This window comes from Podarcis cretensis (genome assembly GCF_951804945.1).
Source record: "Podarcis cretensis genome assembly, chromosome: 3".
Taxonomy (NCBI): Eukaryota; Metazoa; Chordata; class Lepidosauria; order Squamata; family Lacertidae; genus Podarcis; species Podarcis cretensis.
The window spans coordinates 74,892,785-74,916,979 of record NC_137172.1 but is presented as its reverse complement, the minus strand read 5'-3'; the positions used below and the strand labels follow the sequence as shown (position 1 = coordinate 74,916,979).

Sequence of the window (24,195 nt, the reverse complement as noted above, 5' to 3'; positions counted from 1 at the left end):
ACTGTCCTTTCCCCCAGCAGCTTCCTGGGAGTCTCTCCTGCACAACCTGAATGAGGCTGGTTGTGACAATGGAGGGTAGAGGCATCGCTGAAAAATCAGGCAAAAGGACCATCTGCAATCAGGAGCTCCATATGTAAAAGATGCCTCCACCTTCCTTTCAGGTACCCCACCTACCTGGTCAAGATTTACCAGGATCGACCCTGCTCTGGCCGAGGCAAGGTCTGGAACTGTGGCATGGTGCATTTGGGCAATGCCAGTTTCAGGACTGATATGTTCCATCAGGAACCTGCACAAGAGCTGGATCTGTAGTCAAACAGGAGCCCTGGAGACTGGAAGTAGAGCTGCTCAAGAGAAAGATGTACTAGGAGCTGTTGGACCAGGAGATATCAGGCAGAGTCTACTGTTACATAACTATGCCAATACAATGACATTTAACGTTTCTGAAATTAGACAAGACTTATAAAGTTGGAAATACGGTAGTTATTGCTAGTACTGTGCCAGATAACTGTGAAGACAGAAAGACAATTCGATGTGTTCAGGAATACTTTTACTATATTCCTAGTGACTACTAGAAATAATTTTTGGCGGCCAAGTTCAGACACATTAACAGACCTTTGCATATAGCCATTATCACTAGTAATCCACTTCTCTGTCAATAATTTGGAGTTGGGTATGTATAGCTTGGAATGTTTAATCTGGAAAAGAGGAAACTGAGAGGAGATATGATAGCCATTTTCAAGTATCTAAAGGAATGTCACATGGAAGATGAAGCAAGCTTGTTCTCTCCAGCTCTGGAGTGTAAGTCTTGAACCAATGGATTCAAGTTACAAGAAAGGAGATTCCAACAAAACATCAGGAAGAAGTTTCTGACAGTGAGAGCTGTTCAACAGTGGAATGGACTCCCTCAGAAGTGGACTCTCCTTCATTGGAGGTTTATAAGCAGAGGTTGAATGGCCATCTGCCATGGATGCTTGAGTTGACATTCCTGCATTGCAGGAAGTTGAACTAAAACTCTACAATTCTATGATTCTATGTGTCAAAAAAAGAGCAAACTCATACATGGTGACATCTTATAGAGCAGTGTTTCCCAACCTTGTGCCTCCAGCTGTTTTTGAACTACAACTCCCATCATCCCTGACTAGCAAGACCAGTGGCAAGGGATGATGGGAATTGTAGTCCAAAAACAGCTGGAGGCACAAGGTTGGGAAACACTGTTATAGAGCTCTGAATCTGGGAACAAATAAAGGCAGTATTGTCCTTTATTATTGTTAATGTATCAAGACTTCTGTTTGTCTTTTAACTGTTATACCAGATTTAGTCCTCAGAACAAAACAGTCACTCTTGTCACTAATTTCTAGACTGGTTTATGCTAATCACTGGACATGTAAGGAGATACCTTTGAAACAAGAAAGGCTGGGAAATTGTGGGATATTATATTATTTAAATTGATGCCATGCCACAAATCTTCAACCGCATTAAAACTTGCAAAATATCAAGCCCAGTAGTAATTTTTATAAAGAACATTTACTACTGAGCTATTAATAATGTGATTAGTCAAACCCCTTACACAGGGTAATAGTCTGCCTAAGGTAAATATATTTTATCTTACAGAAAGGTGGCTTTAAATAGGTACCACTGTTGCAGGAAGGTAAATGGTGTTTCCGTGTGCTCTGGCACTTGTCAAGGTGTCCCGTTGTGCCAGAAGCACATAACCCAGAAAGCTGTCTGTGGACAAACACCGGCTCCCTCAGCCTGAAGCAAGATGAGCGCCACACCCCATAGTCAGGTTTGACTGGACTTAACCGTCCAGGGGTCCATTATTTTTACCTTTATATTTAATTTTCTTTATGTTCTGATAATTTTATCAAATAAAAAATATTTTAAAATGGAAAAGGTAAGGACCATTCAAAAAATGGAGAAGGTAAGGACCATTCAAAAAATGGCAATAGTTTTGCACATAATAGGTAGATTAAACTGCATGCTATTTTCTGAATTTTAGGTTCGTGCCTTCAAAACTCTAGTTAAAAGTTTATTTGCAATGACTATGCAAGACAAACTGAAGCAAGGTAAACAGATTCCCATTAATATGCATTGCCAATTATGTACAGACACCACCAAACCTGTGAACAGATGCTCATCTGTCCAAGTGTTTCCCTGAAATATTTCCACATAGCTTTAAAAATATATAGCCATACCAATGTAGCTGGAAAGTGACAATACTGATGGATTCAGCCCTATGATGCATGAACAAAAACACATTTTCAAATATAGTTAAGTGGCACTTGTTTCAAAATATTTGTTTCATTTCTCAGATCAAGATGAAACAGCTGAAAATCATTTGGTATTCCAAGTGTCAAACAAACACTGAAATAAAAATTTGCCTCATCCAAGTAAAGAAAGCTTTTATTATTGCAGAAATTTGGCCAATCTTATTGCTTACGTTCAAAACTATGGAAAATACTTGTATGATAGAAGCACTGATCTGTGGGTTTTAATGGCTTTAGTAGCAGTAAGTCCTTCTCAAGTGTTGGACCTGGGAGACCAGGGTATGAATTGCTGAGACTCCCTTTAAGGAGTCTCAAAGCGGCTAACATTCTCCTTTCCCTTCCTCCCCCACAACAAACACTCTGTGAGATGAGTGGGGCTGAGAGACTTCAGAGAAGTGTGACTAGCCCAAGGTCACCCAGCAGCTGCATGTGGAGGAGCAGAGACGTGAACCCGGTTCCCCAGATTACGAGACTACCGCTCTTAACCACTACACCACACTGGCTCTCAAAAGGGCATAGCCTTTTTCAAAATCAAAAAAGCAACACACACACACACACACACATATATGTATATATATATCATTTTACACTTCAAGGGTAGCTGTTATTGGTTCTTTCCAGTTCTAAACATTAATATAAGGTCCATTGAGAGAGAGTAAAATTAAAGCTTGAATTACCAAAGAAAATTATTTATCAGTAAACAAGGATGGATATGACATGCTATTAATGCTTTGAGAACAAGCATTAATTAATAAGAAAGGCACCAAAGTGTGGGGGAACCCTATATTTTTAATTAATAGGGGGTGGAGTCCCCAATTTCCCTCCCACACCACTTTGAACCCTCTAACATTTAAACTTGCTTTAAAGAGATTTATTCCATCCTCTCCCCCAGCCACAATTTTCACCTCATCATGGTGCTTGTTTCCTCTGCTTTTGGCAAAATATACCAATGAAGCAGATGGGCCTTGCTATGTACATGTGATGATGCTAAACAGTTAAAGGAGATGGCAAGCTGCCTCTGAGCCCTTGCCCCTATCACCAGGTGTGCTGCTATAATCAGCAGCAGGGAAGGGATAAAAATCCCTTCTGAGGCTTGCAACTGCTGCCGCCTCTGGGACAGGATCAGATTAATCAGATGCATTTTGCAAAGTTGGCGTCAGCTCATTTCTATTATTAAGGCAATTGCCTTCCACTGTTTTTTTTAATAGTTTGTTCTCATTTTAACATTTGCAAAATGCTTTCTTGATGCATGGAATCCTGTATCAGTTGCTGATCTTCAGTTAGGGAGGAAGGGGGGTTACATTTTACTTAATTTATGCCTGTTCTACTGGGAAGCATAATTAAAATTTCTGAATATCTTTCAACAGAAATGCATCTACAAGCCATGTATTGAAGTCAGAGCCATATGTTGGTATGGCAGATTTGTTAAGAAACTGGGAATTCTTCAGTAGGGCTTTTACATCAACATGCTAGCATATAGTGTATAATACTGTATAGACAATGTACCACATGTGCAGTTGGCATGCCCTTCCTCCATGCATCTGAAACAGGCACCTAAATATATTAGACATGAGTAAAATCTTTATATGCACACAAAATCTTAGAAAACTGCCCTTCTGCAAGGGAAGGGAACTTTCAGGTGCCTGCACCCACCATGAAACCACTCTACCATGGGTTCATGTCAGCAGCAGTAGTGACCATTGAGTCCTTCAGCACAATAGCTCCGTGCTGCTGTCAGGCAAAATTGTTCACCACTACTATGCAGCAGGTACACCTTAAGTTCCCTTGCAGCCTACTAAAGGTAGTGACAGTGAACCAGAGAGCCAGCACAAGTAAGGATTCTGCATTATCACTACTGACAGGTTGCTACATCTTCAAATCATACAGGATTCAGCATAAAAAATGTAGATGATGCATTAAATGCATAAATAATAGCCACATAGGACCCTGATCAGGACTGGGGCTATGGTTCCTTCCCATCACCCAACTTCCAATCCAAATCTTTATTACCACCACCCAACTTCATTCCTGACAACAGCTGCCCACACATCCAAAACTGCTTCTTGCTGCACAAAAAACTGCTGTTGATGCAATCACACCTTGTCTAATTTTCTTATATCTGGGCACAGCACAAAAGCTTTTCCAGCCATCTTCTAAATAAAGACATTCTGTAAGGATCATCACCACACTGCAAGTTAAATGCAGCTACTCTTAACAATGACCCCTACGTGACCAATCATCTAGAACTGTCACATTTGAATCAGTTTTCCATGGTCATTATTTTGGTAATTCTCAGTGATCAAGAGTGATTTGATGAAGGTTCCTTGGTTTGGAAAACTGGTCAACATCATATTTCCTATGAATGCCTAAAGATCCACATGTGACTTCTTTTCAACTTCCTAAAACAGGAAATCTTTGTGAGCAGATACTGATTACCTGTCTTTCTTTAAAACACCCTGGAAAAGTAATAGTCAATGAAGATATACAGCTAACTCAGTAGGTCAGCTGTATTACTGTGTTTGGAAAATAGGTAGTAATCTTACAAGGATGCAGCATATTTCTTCTTCTTGTGGATCAGGCAAGAACTGCTCCTTACATATTACATATTACCACTGCCAAACACTCATCATTATAAGAAGACAAAGACATCTGCACAGGCTTCCCCCCACCCCCAGATACTTGGACCATGGTTTGCAGAGGCCAAGTTATTCATTCTACCTATATACACCTTATTAATTTCTCCCATATCCTGAATCAACATTTTGCTGCAATGGAAGTCAATGATTTCTACCAGAGACGATAAAAGAGCCATCACTACTGGGTATAAGTTATGAGCCAATCTATTAGTTATGCTTTTTGGTTATGTAAAAGACCTAGTCATGTTAGAAGGCAGGAAAATAGTTGTACACCTACTAACAGAAGAAGAAGAAGAAGAAGAAGAAGAAGAAGAAGAAGAAGAAGAAGAAGAAGAGTTTGGATTTGATATCCCGCCTTTCACTCCCCTTCAGGAGTCTCAAAGCGGCTCACATTCTCCTTTCCCTTCCTCCCCCACAACAAGCACTCTGTGAGGTGAGTGGGGCTGAGAGACTTCAAAGAAGTGTGACTGGCCCAAGGTCACCCAGCAGCTGCATGTGGAGATTACGAGACGACCGCTCTTAACCACTATACCACACTGGCTCTCAGCTGCCCATTCAACAATTAGTTACAATTCAGGGTTGTTGTTTTTTTGGTGGGGGATCAATGCACCTGTATTGGAGGATTGGATACCAAGGTATGGGAGGTGATCCAAATGAAGGAAGGGAATTTAACAATTTTATTTATTATTTATTTATTTCATAAAATTTACACACCACTTGATTGTAAAACAACAACCCTCAAAGAGGTTTAATAATAATTTCACTGAAAAACAGACCCTTTTTATTCTGTATCAGTACAATAAGAAGTAATATAAGGTCAAACACAGACTGGAAAGTGATACGTGCAGTACTTGGGCCTGGATGGAAAAGATGAGTGCTTTTGCTACAATAAAACTAGCTATGTGGAAAGAAAATCCTGCTGCTGTGCATTCACTTAGAACGCTATTTTTCAGTGCAGCATCCTATCTGGGAAATGCCTATATAAGGATCTCATAGAGTTGTTGCAAACAGGGATAAAAGTAAGGATTGTAGAGATAATCATATACAAAAAGCAATATACAACTTTTCTTTTTAATGAAGCACAGATGGTAACAGGAAGAGAAGCTGTCTTTCTGAATAGTATTCTCATATATCTCAATAGTACAGTGGTACCTCGGGTTAAGAACTTAATTCGTTCTGGAGGTCCGTTCTTAACCTGAAGCTGTTCTTAACCTGAGGTACCACTTTAACTAATGGGGCCTCCCGCTGCTGCAGCGCGATTTCTGTTCTCATCCTGAAGCAAAGTTCTTAACCCCAGGTACTATTTCTGGGTTAGCAGAGTCTGTAACCTGAAGTGTCTGTAACCCAAGGTGCCACTGTATTTGCATATTTTGGAAAAAAAGAACCACACACATATTGGAATAATCTGAAAAGAAAATAGATGTGACTCTGCATCTTTTGCATTAGAAAATTCTTACCTAGGATGTATCCCACTGATCATATCATTTTGGAGGGAGCTCTCTGCTGTTATGCTGGGCCCAGCTGCCTTAGATATAAGTAAAACCACCAAGCCTCTCATCTGCAGGTTGTTCCTGCTATCCAACACAAAACCTCTGCAAAAAAGAATAAAAAAAGAAAAAAGTTAAGTCAGATCAGTATTTTGAACACTCAAATAATTTTTCCTAAGACCAATTTAGATGACTGCCTAAACAGTGGGTTAGATCAGTGTTTCCCAACCTTGGGCCTCCAGCTGTTTTTGAACTACAACTCCCATCATCCCTGACTAGCAAGACCAGTGGCAAGGGATGATGAGAATTGTAGATCAAAAACAGCTGGAGGCCCAAGGTTGGGAAACACTGGGTTAGATGACTGAGGATGAGCCACAGCTTGTGTCCTGCCCTGTTCTCCTCTATGTGTGAGAGGAGAGAATGAACGTCTGCTTTCACTTTAGAATCTATAGTTCTCTACTGCTTCTTTAGAAAGCTCCACATTACGTACAGTGTTAGAAACTGGGATTGAAAAAGCTAGGAGCAAAATGGCTTCTGGGACCTGGGTTGTGGGCACCAAAACAGAATATCTAGTCTTCATGGAGGGGCCTCCTGCTGCTGCCGCGCCGCCGGAGCACGATTTCTGTTCTCATTCTGAAGCAAAGTTCTTAACGCGAGGTACTATTTCTGGGTTAGCGGAGTCTGTAACCTGAAGTGTATGTAACCCGAGGTACCACTGTATGCAAGTCCAAGGCTCACTGGAGCTTGCTCCTGATCTCTCAAATTACAGCTTCTATATCATTCTCAACACTAAGGGCTCATCCACACTCCCGCTCATCCTGCTGCTTTCTCCCAGGAAAACCTGCTTTTTACCGCTGAATTGGAACAAACATCACTTGCTGTTTACAGGGCTTGAGATTTACTCTAATTCAGCAGTAAAGAGCAGGTTTTCCTGGGGAAAGCAGTGGGACAAATGGAAAACCACTCAGACCCCTGTTTTCTAACCATGGGACAAGTGAAGTGTGGACCAGCCCTAAGGCTAGCTTTCTCTATCTTAGTGGCTAAAGGTGTTTTGGGCTACAACTACCATCAGCATCAGCCACCATATTGTATGATCAGGAATGACGGGAGATATGGTGTCTAAACAGTATTAGCAGAGGGATACCAATATATATAGCATATAGAGATGGCTTATATAATTGAAAAAGCAATCAATATGCAATGGCATAAAGTATTTTCTGGACAGGTATGGTGATTATGCAAGTTATATGACTAATTTCAAACGAAGTTTCAAACTAAAGTTATAATGTTAGAAGACAAGTTCAGTTTCCACAACCAACCTCGCTTCGGTTGAATGAAAATATAAATGAAGTCTATTACCATATGATAGAGAATAGATAAAAATAGAATACGGAGGAAGAAACACGTGATTAACCCGGGAAGTACTCCAGTCTAAAAACAGCTGCTAATTAGTAGCAACCCTAGACAGAGAGAAATGTCAGTGGACAAAGTACAGAGCAGGAATTGATAGACAAAAGTAGTTGACAAGCAGTATGGCACCTGCTCATATTATCTGTATCACCTAACATTCCTTACTGTTTATTTACTGTTGCTTTGTCCAAGTTATCAGCTAAGAAAAAGCTGAAGTTCTTTTTCAACGAAAGTAGTAAACAGAATTACATTAGCAACATATACTCTATCTTCACTACAGCAAACTGCATAAGACTTGAAACAAATAAAGCCTAAGGTGGCCATCCTTTAGTAACTAGAAGCTACTGCAGTCACTTGACATGGCTCCAGGGGTCACATTCGCATTCCACCGGAATTCAGTTCCCTAGAGATATTCAACCCAAGTTACAGGTACATAAAAGTCTTCCAGATGGTGCAATTATTCTTGATGGGTATGTGGCAGAAGACAGGTGCCCCTAGGGGGGAAAGGGGAACTGGATGCAGCCCAAGTAAAATTGGGCCTGCATGCACACACACATTAGTATCAAATTCTTTCTTAAAAGATTGGGGAAAACACAAGCAGAAGTGTAAATATAAATACAAAACTACCAAGATTAAGGTGCTGCCTGTTATAGTTTGTGCAGCTTGGTATTATTAAACACTGTGCCCTTAAGGTAAATAAAATTAGACTGGTACAACTACCCACAGCAAATACAGATCTACAGAAAAATGAAAAGACTGAGGGTTGGGGGGGATGAAACAATTATTCTCCATGTTATCCATGTGACAAAACCTAGATTTAAATGCCTGACAGATTCACAGATTTAAATAGAGCTCTTCTTTAAAAATTCATGTTGATGGGGGGGAGAGTCTAGCTCTGAAACAAGTATACTATTATGGTATGCTGATATAAGACTCGCACCACCCACACAAGAAGTAACACTGGCTAATAGTTTATGTGCTGAAAGAATTACACCTCCTACTAACGTCCATCTGTTTAAAAGAATAAATCATGCAAACATGAGTATCCCCATTAAAGCTTTGCACACTTCAACTTCTAATGCTCAGGAATTTCAACTTTTCAGTTACAGATAAATCTATAATTTCAGTGGTTTAGCAGTTATATTCTTTTGAGTATTTTTCCCAGAAGAGAAAAACTTTCATTGGGCATAATAAGCATTTAGAACTTGCAGGCTGAGAGTTGTAGTGTACTAATAAAGGCTGCTTCTCTCTCTCTCTCTCTCTCTCTCTCTCACACACACACACACACACACACACCAGACAAAGAAAAGTTCAGAAGATACTGTATAGTAGAAAAATGTATTCCATTGTATTTCCAAAGCAGTCAGAAAAGTAGACAATGGTTTCTGCCAAAAACAAGGTAGAAAAATTCAATAATCTGAAACATGATGAGCAAATAAAATCTAAAATGTATGAATACATGAAAGCATTACTGTTCCAGGTGATATGTCAGCACAGTGTTTATCTTCCTGATCATCCAACAGTAGCACTATTCATGCCTAATTTTATTATTTACCTGTTTTATTGAAATGTTTATTGATTACCTTTCAGCCATAAGATCTTTAAGATGGTCACTAATCAGATACTAAAACAAAATTAAGAAAAGAGCAATAAAACCTTCAAAGACAATTTGCACAAGTTAAAAGGTTAAAAAATCCTTAAAGGTTAAAAAATTAACCTGAAGACAAGACAGTTGTTTAGCATGTACTGTCTAAGCCCCTACCCTGATTTGTATCAGAACTTTAAGATCAGCGAGAGGTAAATGACAAAAATAAAAAGAACTGCCAACATTTAGAGAACGCACAGGCGTGAATACCAATATCCTGTGCAGGTACAGTTATGAAGCAGATATTCTGTCCAATTTATGCCTGTCACAAATACTAGAATCAGCAACTGAATAATTGTAAATATTCTTTTAAATATGCATTTTGATCACTTAAAAATACATTTACTTATGAGCCTGACTCCATAAATTATTAGCACCGATAAAGCCTCTAAACTTGTCTAAATGCTGCACATACAGTGGTGCCCCGGCAAGACGAATGCCTCGCTAGACGGAAAACTCGCTAGACGAAAGAGTTTTCCGTTTTGGAGGTGCTTCGCAAAACGAATTTCCTATGGAAAATGTCCTGCGAGTTCCTGCGGGTTTTTTTCCCCTCCCCCCCCTTTTCTAAGCCACTAAGCCGCTTATCCGCTTATCTGCTAAGCCGCTAAACCGCTAATAGCACTAATCTGCTAATCCGTCAATGGGCTTGCTTCACAAGACGAAAAAACCGCTAGACGAAGAGACTCGCAGAATGGATTCTTTTCGTCTTGCGAGGCACCACTGTACATTAAAAAGACAGTTCCTATTTGTAGGCTCACATAAATGATGGATACAGCACAAAAGGAAAAAAGGAGTCTGGAGAGAAGGGGGAAAGCAGGTCTTGGAGCAGCTGCTCATTCACTGGCCAATGCAAGAGACCAGAGAAAAGGAGTGCAGCTTCCCAGTGACCCTTTGTCTTATAGCCAGTGGCAGAAGCTAGAGTGTATCCCGCTTCAGCTCTACAACCGCAGGACAACTGACAATATGAAACACTACTGCCTAGTCACCGAACATCTAAATTTTGTACTATGAAAGTCTAGGCTAAAGTGGCCCCCTCACTCAGCTATGATGATTTCCTAAACAGATGCCTGAAACAAGATTTTTGCTTTAGCAGTTTTCAAACTATTGTACTCTATGACCTGTAATTTAACATCCTCAGTGGACCAATTATAGCAACAGAATTTCAGTGAATATTCTCTCTCATACATTGGCTACAAATGTGCATTAAAATATATTTGGGTTGCACTGAGAACTAAATGGAGCTGTTTATGGAATTTGGTTAGGGTTTGGAATTCTCTCTTATAGTAGCCCAGTTCTTCATTTAGATGATCTCTGATACAGGAGTTAGCCAGTTGCTATTCTGTTCCAAATGAGTCCTTCTGTAAGGTGCCACAAGGTTCTGTCTTCCGTAAAATTGTTTGTGTGCATATGAAGAAGTCAGCCACAGATTGGGAGTGAAGAGTCCTCAAATATGCAGAGGATCTTTCATCTGACCTTGAAGTAGCAATGGGAGTTTTGAATCAGCACCCAAGAATTACCGTAGACAAAACTAGGATGAATCAAAACAAGATAGAAGCAATGACTATCAGAGGCACTTCCAATTATCAAGTGGTGTCAATTCTGGACAGTGTTTTAATTAGCTGATATTTTCTTTGGAAAGCTAAAATGTTCATGGCATCAAAAGGAAGACTTGGGAAATCTGCTGAACTAGAGCCAATTCGGCAAGCTACAATGTCCTGTGCAAAACTCCAAATAAATGCTATGATACAGATATCCATACAGACATGTCAAGGAGCCATGATAGGCTACAGATACATTGTATCTGATTATGCATTCTTGGGATAATTCCTGTGTCTGCCAAAACACCTGGATAAAAACTAGAGAACAGTAGAATTTAAACAAACCTGAAGGTAATCTAATACGGTTTCTGAAATTTATGCATGATTGTCAACACTTTTACAATGTTATACTTTGCTCAACAAATCCATATTATAATATCTACAAGCAGGAGCAAGATTAAGCAAGTTGTGTCTCCCAAAGGTGCCTGAAAGCAATGAATAAAGTACCTAAGTCCAGAAGCAGCTCATATAAATAGCAGTTTCAGTTTCTAAAACCTACATGGTAGCATTTTCACTCCATTGCAAAACCTCACAGTCCAACTAAATATGTTGCTATATACAGATGTAGATGTCAGTCAAAACATCTCTATGTCAAAAATATCAATAAATCTTCTGAAATGCGAATGACAACGTATGCCTCTGTGATAAAATACAAATATTGAACACACTGTACAGTTAATTGGTGGAAAAGTAACTGGAACATTTCTGATATATTTCCCATGTGTGTGTATTCATTCCTGAGAGAACTCAATATTTTAAAAGGTGGAGAATTTAAGCAACTTGTGGTTTGGGAAATGTTAGTTTCCACAGCAACCAGCATGATTTTCTTTATATAGCATTATAAACAGATGGCAAAAGAGTGGTCTTGTTTGCTTCTTTGCCAAGCATGTCAATAAGAACTGCTGTACTACAGTATTGTATATTTGAATTCTTAAATAATCCAGGTATACTAGTAACAGAATCTACTACTGTAGGCAAATACAATTAAATCTTTACTTTTCACAGATACAATTCTAAAAAAACCCCCCAAAAAGCAGCATCACTGCTCACAGTGTTCTTTGGCTAAGCTTTCTAAAAACATTTTCTCACCATTTGGAACATAAATAAACTCTCAACTATAAAATCTTGAAAGTGAATGCTAAAATTACAAATGTAACATTTGCTTCCTATATCTTTTTGTTTCTTAACTGTCCTTAGTTAAATGGCTTCTGAAATTCAAGTTCTCACAATACATCAGTAGAAAGTAAGGAAAGAGTTGTGTGATGAGCTTAAAAAAACAAAAACAAATTAAAGATGTATTTAAAGTATATATGTTTCAAAATTAACATGGTGATACTTGCTGCATTCAATGTAATTCCAAGCCATGGTTTGGTGTTGACATGAATGAGCAGCAATGACCCTCAAGCTTGTAGATTCAGGTAGGTAGCCGTGTTGGTCTGACGCAGTCAAAATATATATATAAAAAATAAAAAAAAATTGTCCAGTAGCACCTTAGAGACCAACTAAGTTTGTTCTTAGTATAAGCTTTTATGTGCATGCGCACTTCATCAGATACAGTGGTTCCTCGCAAGACGAAATTAATCCGTTCCGCGAGTCTCTTCGTCTTGCGGTTTTTTCGTCTTGCGAAGCACGGCTATTAGCGGCTTAGCGGCTATTAGCAGCTTAGCGGCTATTAGCAGCTTAGCGGCTATTAACGGCTTAGCGGCTTTAAGAAAAAGGAAACAAACTCGCAAGAACTCGCAAGACGTTTCATCTTGCGAAGCAAGCCCATAGGGAAATTCGTCTTGCGGAACGACTCAAAAAACGGAAAACTCTTTCGTCTTGCGCGTTTTTCATCTTGCGAGGTACCACTGTACCAGATGGTATCTGAAGAAGTGTGCATGTGCACAAAAGCTTATACCAAGAACAAACTTACCGTATTTTTCACCCTATAAGACGCACCTTTTCCCCTCCAAAAATGAAGGGGAAATGTGTGTACGTCTTATGGGGCGAATGCAGGCTCCTTGGCTTCAGCTATAGCAACGCGAAGCCTCCGAAGCCTGCGCTCCAGAGGCTTCGCGTTGCTTCCGCTGAAGCCAGGAGAGTCTGCTCTTTGAAGCTGGTGGTGGGGGAAAGCAGCACTTCCCCCATGGCCAGCCCCAGAGGATGGGGGGCAGCGGGAAGGTGCGCGACACCTTCCCGCTACTCTCCAACCCGGCTTGGAGGCTGGCGGTGGGAGAAAGCAGCGCTTCCCCCATCGCCAGCCCCAGAGGATGGGGGGCAGCGGGAAAGCGTGTGATGCCTTCCCGCTGCTCTCCAACCCGGCTTTGAGGCTGGCGGTGGGGTAAAGCAGGCCTTTCCCCAAGGAGGGAGAAGGGACTGACTGGCGGAGTCCATCCCTTCTCGTGCCTGTGAGCTTTTGCGGGAGATGGGGGAATTCCCCCACCTTCCACAAAAGCAGGCAAAAGCCATGCGCTCTTTAAAGGGGCTGCGCGGCTTTGCTGGCTTTTCTGGGAGGTGGGGGAATTCCCCCACCTCGTAGAAAAGCCCGTAGGAGCCACGCAGCCTTTAAAGAGGTGCCGCTCTTGGGGGCTTTTCCCCAAGGAGGGAGAAGGGACTGACTGTCCGAGTCCGTCCCTTCTCCCTCCTGTGGGCTTTTGCGGGAGATGGGGGAATTCCGCCACCTCCCGCAAAAGCAGGAAGAAGGTCTTGGAGTAGCGCACAGGCTGCGTGCAGCCTGTCCGCTGCTCCCAGAGCTGCGGGGGGGGGGGTGGTCATATTTTTTTCCTTGATTTCCCCCCCCCTGAAAACTAGGTGCGTCCTATGGGCCGGTGCGTCCTATAGGGCGAAAAATACAGTAGTTGGCCTCAAGCTTGTGATTGTTTCATCTCCCACTGATCTCTCATTATACTGCTTTTTTTCTAACAAACATCTAGTTTAACAAACCATAGTTTGCCATTACATATATACCTGCAAACTATTGTTTATTCAACCAGTTTTTCCTGTATATTTGCATTTGAAACCAGACCCAAACCATAATTTTCCTCATCCACATGCAATGGCAATTATATTTGCCAAAGAACTGCAAGTCCTTTAGAATAGCAAAGCATGCAAAGAGAAGAGGAAGAGCATGCAAGTCTGATGCTCGCTGCTGCATGTTCATATAACATCAACCGCGCCTGCATCTGAAACCAGCAATTGCTACTAGGAGTATTTCGAACGCTTAATCTATAGCTGGTATTTTAGAAACTTTGGCATATAGGCAGTCTGCCTTCCATCTTTTGCTGCTATATGAAAGCTATGGGTAATATTGAACATCAGTCATGGAGTAGACCCGCTACAGTCAATTGACTTAAGTCTCAGCAGGGATGCTCTGTCATCCATAGTATTTTTTAACGCTTATCGTGGTTCAAGCCTAGACTTCTTTTATACCTATGTTTTCATCTAACTTGCAATGGTTATATATTGACCCACCAGTAGAAGCATAAGAACCATTCAAGCTTTTCTGGGGTCTGCATTTTTTTAAATATAACAGGCCCAATGTTGTCTCTTTCTCCTCTGTATTCTTGAAATCTCATCCTGATCTTCTTCATCTGTTACCAGGACAACAAGCACTCTGACACTCCGATCTTGATAGTTGTAGCTTTGCTCCACTGTCTGTTTCACATGCATTAAAATAGTTTCTAATGGTTTACTTTCCTCTATGCCTACATATACACTCCAGATTTCCTTCAAGTAAAAGTAAGTGGCAAAGATTTCAGGGGTGAGGGCATACATTTTAGGGAAGCAAAAACTCCAATTTTAAAAAGGTAAATATGTTTAAAATCAGCAATGACTGACAACTAGTATAACCAGAGACCCAGACTTAATGAACAAGAGGTGAATCCACACTAGCACACTGATGCTGTTTTCAAGATTACTTAGTGAAAACTTTTAATTACCAAAAATAGTTTTCTCTAAGTGTTAACTGGGAAGATGGGAAAATGAAAGAATAAAATTATCGAAATGTTTTGTATTTTGCGCTACTCATGTGAAATTTGCTTATCCAATTTATGAAAAATTCTCCCATTAATATTTCTTGGGGAAGAATGATTCCAGGAAGTGTAAGCATGCAGAACATTACATTTCTAGTGAAATGTGATATGCTTTTTCAACATTTTTACAATTTACTTTTATTAATTCTAAGACGAATTTGAGCCAGTCACTTTAAGTCTGCAATCTTAAATTCTGCAGGACTTACTTGTGAGTAGACATATACTACTCAATACCTGGTTTCCACTTAAATCAATGGGATTGAAAAGTATTTCACTTGACTCAATCATGCCTCTAGTTTTACTGGTAAAAATCACCACTGATAAATTCTGAACCAACGTGCTTGCTTTCAAGGGAAGAAAAGGAAAGAAAGGGGAAATGTAGGCATCAATAAAGAAGGAACACTAAAAGGATCTGAGGGCAGGTGGCCTATACAATTTATTTTCAAAGCTGCATTAGCACCCTGCAAAGCTGCTTATAAATCATGTGGTTAAACAACATGTGCTGTCCCGATCAATCACTAACATCACTACCCCATTTGTCATGCTCTAGTCTACGGATATTTCTCTAAATGATGAAATGACTTTAAAATGATGATGATGATGATAATGTTAATAATAATAAACAATGATGAAAACTTCCATCTTAAAACAGAACTATACACAGCTATTCTGGATACAAAATTTCAGTGTTCTTGCTCCTGACATGTTACTATGTTGATAAATATATCCCTTAATTTACCTTAAAAAAACAAGGGCTTGTCAGTGAGCATGATAGTTACACATTTCTGGAAATATTTAGAGGGGGCAACGATGAATCTATGACTAAGCTTGGCATTTAGCAATATTGGAAAGGCTGACTCAGAGGGTCTGATAGCTCAAGAAACAAATCCAACGAGACCTGTTTTACACCTCCGTTCAATATTCAACAGGACTTCAAGAAAAGTTCCTGCACAAAATTCACTTTTGTGGGATGGGTAATGGACACCGATCCTTGCTCTGATAGATGCATTAACAGGTTAATTCAGCATCTATAAGAGAAGCACTTGACCCAGTGGAAAGACTGCAAAAATATAGAATTGTTATTGTTGGGCTGTCTTTTCATTTTACTTTATACAGTGCAGGTTATTAGCTCCCCAGCACATAGGAACATTGCTGTACTTTGTGTTTTATGTCATCCTAAATAAAATAAAAAAGGTTTTTAAAAATGAGTTTTTAAGAGACCAGGTCCATTTATAAATTGTTTCCCAAGAAGTTCTGAGAGTGAAATGAGGAGGAAAAACTAGCATCTTGACCTCTAGAAATCCGCCACTTTCCAGCAGCATTTCATGCAAAAGTAGTGGCACTTTCTCCAGCAGTTTATTTTTTTAAAAAAACTCAGCTGGCCCTTCAAATTGGTTTCTGCTTCAGCTAGGAAGGAACAAGAACCGGCTCAAATGCAAGACATGCCACCTTTGTCATTCTGTACCGTTCACTCTTATCAGATAAAAGGGAAGAGGACCGAGACACGTGGCTCGCTAATGCTTTAGGTGCCAGAGGGAAGCGTTTGGAAAAATACACAACTGTCCCACCAATTCACAGCACTGGCAGCAAACATCAGTTGCTGTCCAGTCACAACAGATTCAGGGTGGTCAGGGAGCTTTGTAAACTACTGTATTTTCGCTCTATAAGACGCACCCGACCATAAGATGCACCAAGTTTTTAGAGGAGGAAAACAAGAAAAAAATATTCTGAATCAAATGTTGCTGAAGAGGCTTTGTGTGGCTATCCCTGAAGTACTTAAAAGCTACTTAAATTGCAACATCCAAACCAAGTAGAGTAGGGATGAAGAACCTGTGGCCCTCAAATGCTGTTGGACTACAACTCTTAACCTTCCCTGATCATTGGCCACGTTGGCTGGGACAGATGGGAGCTGGAGCCTAATCCCTGACAGCCACAGATTCACCTTCTGTAAAGTAGAAGGAAGTCATAAACTACTTGTTAATGCAAGTTATGCAGTTTGAGTCACTCTTCAAGTCCTTTGATAGTTTTGCTTCAATATTATGTATTAAATGAAGGTTCTGCTAAAACCTTGTCATTTTTTCTCTGTTGTGTTCTCTCTGCCTTGAACTTAGATGAGTTCTTTTTCTTATCAAAACCCCCAATATTTTAGAAAGCCTCAGTAAGAAGAATTTGGCATTGAATTTTAAAGACTCCCTCCCCTCAATTGAACATGTTATTTTCCTCCCTCCCTTGGCGTTATAGCCATCTTACTTTAGAGCCAAGAAGGTTTTAATAGAAGGTTTCCTAAAATGTGCCAGTATGTGCCTCCTTTCCAAATCCTTCATAAGTCATTGAACAAACCAAATCTCTGTGTGAACATGAAAAGGTCATTCAAAACACAGAGCTAGCCAAGGACACAAATTTTGAGCAAGCACCACAAAGTAAAACAAATTTAACTGCTAGGAACAGAATATTTCTTCTTTAGAAGTTTATAACCAGGCCAGGGTTGGAGGAGTGAGGAAGTAAGGGAAAAGTCTGAAATACTGAAAGCCACCTCAGTTACAGAAATCCAGTATCTGCCAGCTGTCATAAGTGATTTGCCTGAAACTTTCCATACAGCATAACAGGCAGCATAATAATAATACAACTGCAAAATTTCAAGCAGCTTTGTTAAATTTGGAAAATCTGTGGGGTGAAAGTGGAATACAAGGCTAAATTAGGCTTATTACAGAAGAATTTGCTTCTGCCTTAAAAGCCAAGTAATTTCAGCAATTGGGAATGCCCAAACAAAAGAGTTTCCTGTCTCCAACACTCCAAATTTAAGTCTAGGTTAGCACAGCTATGCATTTGGTGGTCTATTGAAAATGTGGTGATCTTGGGACAGCTGTGAAGTGAAACTGTCTGCCATCAGACTCAGAAGACTAGAGCTGTATGGAGATTACCATATTGTCAGTATAGGGGGTGGGGGTGGGAAACTTCTACGATTAAGCCCACTGCAAAGTGTGCTTAGGCCCACTGAAATCAATGTCCTAAGCATATCTAATTCTGTGATGGGCCATGCTCCTTAGCACTTTAGTTTATGGGACACTTCCAAGTTTTGAGCAATAATGCTACCTTCAATTTATCTCACTTGAGAAATCTGAAAGTCAATATTACCTATTTCATGGCTGTATTTCAGTTCACACTATTTAAATGACTTAAACAAACTGCAATTATATGAGCTGAAAATAAACACAAAACATATTCTTTTAAATAGCACCATTTCATTTATGTTTTCAGCATAAAATTAAGATAATCTCTTGAAATGTTTTGATGTGGTTTCTAATATATAGCAGTTTTGTTTTGTATTTTGCTTTTTAAAGCATTAATAACTCATATCTAAGACTTCTAGACTGTTTTCAATGATGTTTTTAAGCTGTCGTATTATAGCATACACTTGTCACATATCCTTTCCTTACATAGGCTGCAGTCAGCATCATGAGGCTTGTGTCAAAGAAGTATCTATAGGACACATGAAAGTCAAACATACCATCCTTTTCACAGATCAGAGGTTTCTGCCCCTGCCTGTAACTATACTTACTGTGCTTATATTGAAACAGGTCTTCTCAAACTATCATTAACTTTCTCTTTGAGTATAAGAAAATTAAAGCTACCCTAACAACTTCTTTTTTGGACCATTTTCTTAAACAATGGATTCAAACTCAAATTTAAACCTCACTGTTAGCTGTCAGTTTTTTGTCTTTTAGCCTATAAACAAAGGTAGATACAGTTGTGCGGACACCGCCTGAGTAAAGCTAATCACAAATTATCACGGCCTCACCAAGCCAAAGGTGTTTCCTTTTTTAAAAAAGCAAAGCTACAGGGTTCCCCATTTTCAGCAATGGCTCACTAACCAACCTCCTCATGCTTTAAGTTCCCTTTTGCCCATCTTCATGGCCTTGCTGGCTTTGCTATTAGTAAAACGATAGTATGTGACCAAGGCAACTACTCTGGAATATAAACAGTTTTACCTCAAATAGACAGACTATAAAGTGTTCTGTCAAAAACATTTTATGCACCTGACAATCTCAAGCCCACTAGAACAGAGTATAAGCTCTTAACAATCTACCCGAGTAAATCTCATGTAGAGGTGTCTTTCATCACCTGTGGATTGCAACCCCATGTCTCAACTTGCTTCAATATAAAAGCAATATATGTAAACATCATTCTCTCAAGAGGTACAACAGAGCAATCAGATACTCTGAATTATGGTGAGGTGGGTGGGAGATGCACAATGCTGCTGTCTGGGGAACGGGGAGAGAGGAGGGAAGCACTTAAGATAAAATAAAAATAAAAACAGCAGAAAGAAAAAGATGTACATGCCTGCCAGAACTTCTGGAAACACTAGAATCTGGGTCATCAGCCACATATGGAGACAGCCAATGAACTCATGATGGGGCCTTGCATCACCTCTACCACACACACCACCATATACAAAAATGGCACCATCACAGCACCCCCAGTGGCACACTCAGCAGTAGCCCCAGTATAGCAACTCCCCTAGTATCACTATAAGCAGAGATTCAAATTTTCTAGCACACCAAACAAGAGGAAGAAAATCACATACAACACAGCACCTATATAGCTGCATGGTCAGGATGCCTGTAAAGTGCACACAGAGCAGTCAAGCAATGAAGACATCACCTTCAAAACACTTTAATGTTTGTTTCAAGTAAATTGATGGAAAACATCATTAAAGACAAAATTATCAAGTGTATACAAGGACACGTCTTGCTAAAGAGAAATCAGCTTAACTTCTACAAAGGTACACCCCGTCTCACTAATCAATTTGAGACTATCAACAAACTTGTGGAAAGGGTCAGCATGTAGACATTGTTTACTTGAAAGCTTTTGATATGGTTCCTTACTGCACACTCCTGAGCAAACACATCAATCACGAGTTAATTGGAAATGTTCTCTTATGGACTTGGAACAGGTTAAAGAGCAAGAAGCAGAGAACTCGAGGCATGCAAATACAGTAGTACCTTGGAAATCTAATTGAATCCGTTCCGGAAGTCCATTCAACTTACAAAACATTTGCAAACCAAAACACGGCTTCTGATTGGCTGCAGGAAGCTCCTGCAGCCAATGGGAAGCCATGGAAGCCCCGTCAGATGTTCGGCTTCCAAAAATAGTTCGCAAACCAGAACAGTCACTTCGGTGTTTGCGGCGTTTGGGAGCCAAAACGTTCAAGAACTAAGCTGTTCAAAAACCAAGGTACAGCTGTAGTGGAGTCCCAAAGGATCTGTTTTGAGACCAATGCTTTTTAACATGTTCATAAAGGATCTAGAATTAGGAGGAGGCAGTGAGGTAGCCAAGTTTGCTGACAACACAAATATATTCTGGGGTGGAGGGATTAAAAACAAAAAAGGACCTCTTTAAAGTGGGGAAATGGTCACTAAAAGATCAATGAGGTTCAGTGTATACAATGTTAAGTGATGTATGCTGGAAGAGGAAAAAATTATCAGTTTTTAAACCAGTATATGGCGTGCATTTTTGCCAGCAGAACAATTCTACTAATGGAATGTTATACTGACATATCTGTGATGTTCTGCCAGGATTATATGTCATATTGGTGGGCTATCTGACAATATACTGCCTCTAAATTTGATTATTTTAGCTGAAACAGTTCTCATTTGTTCAAATTGGTCTCTCTAGAAAAGTATTAACTATGTCTGGAGATATTCTGAGAACAATACAAAGAAATAGCTTTGAAGAGCTATTAAAGAACAGCAAAAACAAACATATCTATCCTATACTACTTAAATTCCAAGTTTTCTCTCTTAGAAGAGTACTGTAGTATTACAATAACTATCAAACTTTTCCACAACTGTTGAAGGATGTTAATAAATCAAACCAATCTCTTCTGAAAAGTATTGTTATCTTGGAAATAAAACTACACCACAATCTTATATGACTTGTGCAAGACCATAATAACCATTGTAATGAAATGAAAACAGCAGACCAGAGTATCAAGCAATGTTCCTATAAATGACCAGTTTTTACAGTCAGCACCAGAAACAGCGAAGGAAATTCACTGTGATGATCAGCCAATTAAACAAGCAGGAGGGTCCAAATCCCTAATCTGTTGTGCCAGACAGCATGTGGATGCGGTGGAGATGTCAGCAGGGCAACCCTGTCAATGAGAAGCATCCCGACGTGCCTACCCAAACACTGGTCGGCCGAAGCTACTGCTAGCTGTAACTCTGCTGGCAACTGCCAGTGGGAAACCCAGAAAACAAGGTGTTTCAAGACTGGGACATGATCCAGGGGATGCTGAGTTTGTCCTGTTACTATCTTATGATGGCAGTGGGCTTGATCCAAGCATCTTCCCCTGGAAGCCTCTTTAGTTCGAGAGCTGGTGCAGTGAATTGATATTTTTCCTTGACCCCACCCCCTAACCTTTTACTTGACCAGCATGAGTGGAAGGCCATGGATGAGGTGATGGTGATACTTCAACAAACCCTATTGCTTCCAGCCTAGGGTTTGGATTGCCCCCATAACTGTTTTATCAACCATCTCTCAATCGATGAAGTTTAAATAAATCTGCATACTACAAAAATCTCCAAAATAAGTAGCTTCTTAAGAAGTTGAAGGAATAAACAAAGGCTATCAGTCACTGTCAAACAGAATGCCTTTAAATGCTTGCTTCCCATGAAGTATTACAGCAGAGCTTTCCAACTATGTGTTGCGACATGTTAAGCGTGTCAACTGCAGTGTGTAGGTGTGTTGCACGAACACTCCTTGTGCTCCTTTCAGGGCTAGAAAGGGGTTAGTTTAACCTCTGGTTTGCTGTCTTACTGTGTCATGAGTTACTGTGTCATGTCATGTCTACAAAGTGTGTCACCAACATGAAAAGTTTGGAAAGCTCTGTATTACAGTAACAAACAATAACCAAGATAGTCTCCTTCACCACCAAGGTCCTTAATTTATAGTCTCTACCAGTTAAAAATGTCCCTCATTAAATGATTTCACTTGGTGCTCATTAGCTAAAAAAGAATTTCATATGGAGTTTCTTGAAAAAACTATATCCACATGAGCCCTCTGCACAAAAACCAGGAACATTCCTATATTTAAGTGAGTGTTCACATCTTGGCCTAAAACAACTCTCTTCATCTAACTTCTACTCATGTAGAAAGTCCCCGTTTCGATTCTTGCCATCTTTGGATTTCTTTTCTTCCTAATAGTTTTTTATTGATTTGTTCTGAAATATCAACAATATCAACAACAACAAACAATTCAAACTAAATATGTTTGCCACTCAACATAAAGCCGCCTCTGGTTTTGTTGTTTTAAAGAAAGGCTTCAGGCAGCAGGGCTGCATAATCTAGACAATGCTGAGGGACCAATGGTCTGACTCCACGCCAGGCAGCGCCCTACAGGTCAAGGAAGAGAATCCTGGGGTTTCGCAGCACCGGAAGAAGTGCTGTGATAGGAAACGTGACTGGGCAATTGAAGCGTGTAAGAGAAAGTATGCCTCCCATTTACCTGGCTTGCAGGAGTGGACGGTTGTGTACGAGAAAAGTGACAGCCAACTCGGTGCCCAATGCTTCAGAGGCCCCGAGGGGAGCTTACCTGGCCGTGTTGAGCAACGGGTGCCTGGTCCCCACCAGTTTGCGCACCTGCATGGCGATGTTGCTCAGCTCGTCGCTCAAGAGGCAGCGGAGGCTCAGGAAGGAGGTCGGGTAGCCCACGATCTTCTCGGCTTCGGAGACCACTTTGCTCCAGTGGGAAGCGGACGAGGGAGAGCCGGAGAAGAGGCACCGCCGCTGCCTCCCCTCCGCTCCCAACTGCGGGAGGCTCCTCCGCAAACAGCCTCGAGCCAAGGGCAGCAGCAACGCGGAGCGCAGCATCTCGGCTCCCCTTCGGGACGCCTCTTTCGGAGGAGCCCAAGGCAACCACGCGGGCCCTTCCCCGACTGCCCCGAGCTCTTGCCTCCCGCGAACTCCGGGGCGGGACCCACCGCAGCTGCTCCCTCCCCTCGGTCCAGGCCGAGCAAAAACCGCCTAAGGGCCTGCGCCTCCCTCCCGTCCCATGAGGCGCCTCGCAACGGTTCAAACGCCGCGCGCGCTCCGCATCCCTCTCCCAGGCGCTTCCTTTTCTACCTCACGGTAGAAAAGCCGAAAACACTACTTTTCTTTCTTCCGGTTCTGTTTTGGCAAAACCCTCTGAATCCGGTGGCTGGAAAGGAGCTCGGCAACCCCTCTAAGTAGCTTCCCCGGCACAGAGCCCACAAGCCGCTTCCATGGAGGCAGCCATCTTAAGTGTCGTAAAAGAAAGGCTGGGAAGATGCGGGCCTCGTTGCTTTTGCGCTGCTTCTTTGCTTTGCGGCATCGGCTGCCGGGAGGGAGGGGCAGTACCTGGAGGGAGCGGAGGAGCAGAGTTGTTAGGGCAACGCGGGAGACGGGAAAGGCGCGGGCGAGCCGCTTCCTTGCTTTTCCAACACGCTTCCAAATGCAGCGTGAAAAAATTCACGAGTCCCAAGCCATCATAATAATAGTAATAATTTATTATTTATACCCCGCCCATCTGGCTGGGTTTCTCCAGCCACTCTGGGCGGCTTCCAACAGAATATTAAAATACAATAGTCTATTAAACATTAAAAGCTTCCCTAATCAAGGCTGCAGCCAGAGAGACTGCGGAGGTCCAGCGACACCAGAGCTAACCTAACCAAATCACACGTGACTAGATTCGCAGGAACCACAATCAGATACCCACTCAGGGCCATGAATGTTATACAGGAAAAATGACCCAAAATTCCATCTAGTAAGTAAAAAAAAAGTCATATGACTAGATGGTAGCGACACAATGCAACTTAAAATGTGCCCAGAAACCACATCTGCGTACCTGTTCGAGGCCATTCTGAGCTTGCCAAACAAATCAGATTTACCAGTCGCATGAAACAGATGATGCAGTCTAGCCACAAAAAGTTCACAGAAAACCTGTTCCGATACTTGATCCAGACCATATACAGTAATTTGGAAAAGTGACCCAGAACACCAACTTCCGAACCAAATTCACCTGTTAGTAGCCGGTCGAGCGGTGACCTGAGGCGGCGGCCCATAAGCAGTTCAGCAGGACTCCGCCCTGTGGCCGCATGAGGGGTGATGTGTTGCACGAA

At 41.1% G+C, this 24,195-nt stretch overlaps 1 protein-coding gene across 2 annotated transcripts in view; it reads right to left on the bottom strand.

The window, feature by feature from the left end:
* The window catches only part of PDSS2 (decaprenyl diphosphate synthase subunit 2), a 68,829-nt gene extending 45,471 nt beyond the window's left edge, over positions 1 to 23,358 (bottom strand). The window contains exons 1-2 of one of the 2 annotated variants that reach the window (XM_079971726.1): positions 22,650 to 23,358; positions 6,361 to 6,495 (exon numbers count right to left, since the gene is read on the bottom strand). In XM_079971726.1, coding sequence (XP_079827852.1) covers positions 6,361 to 6,495; positions 22,650 to 22,927 — 413 coding nt within the window. In that variant the 5' untranslated portion in view covers positions 22,928 to 23,358. The remainder of the gene's footprint in view (positions 1 to 6,360; positions 6,496 to 22,649) is intronic. The other variant, XM_079971725.1, reaches the window with a different exon arrangement.
* Between the last annotated feature and the right edge of the window lie 837 nt (positions 23,359 to 24,195).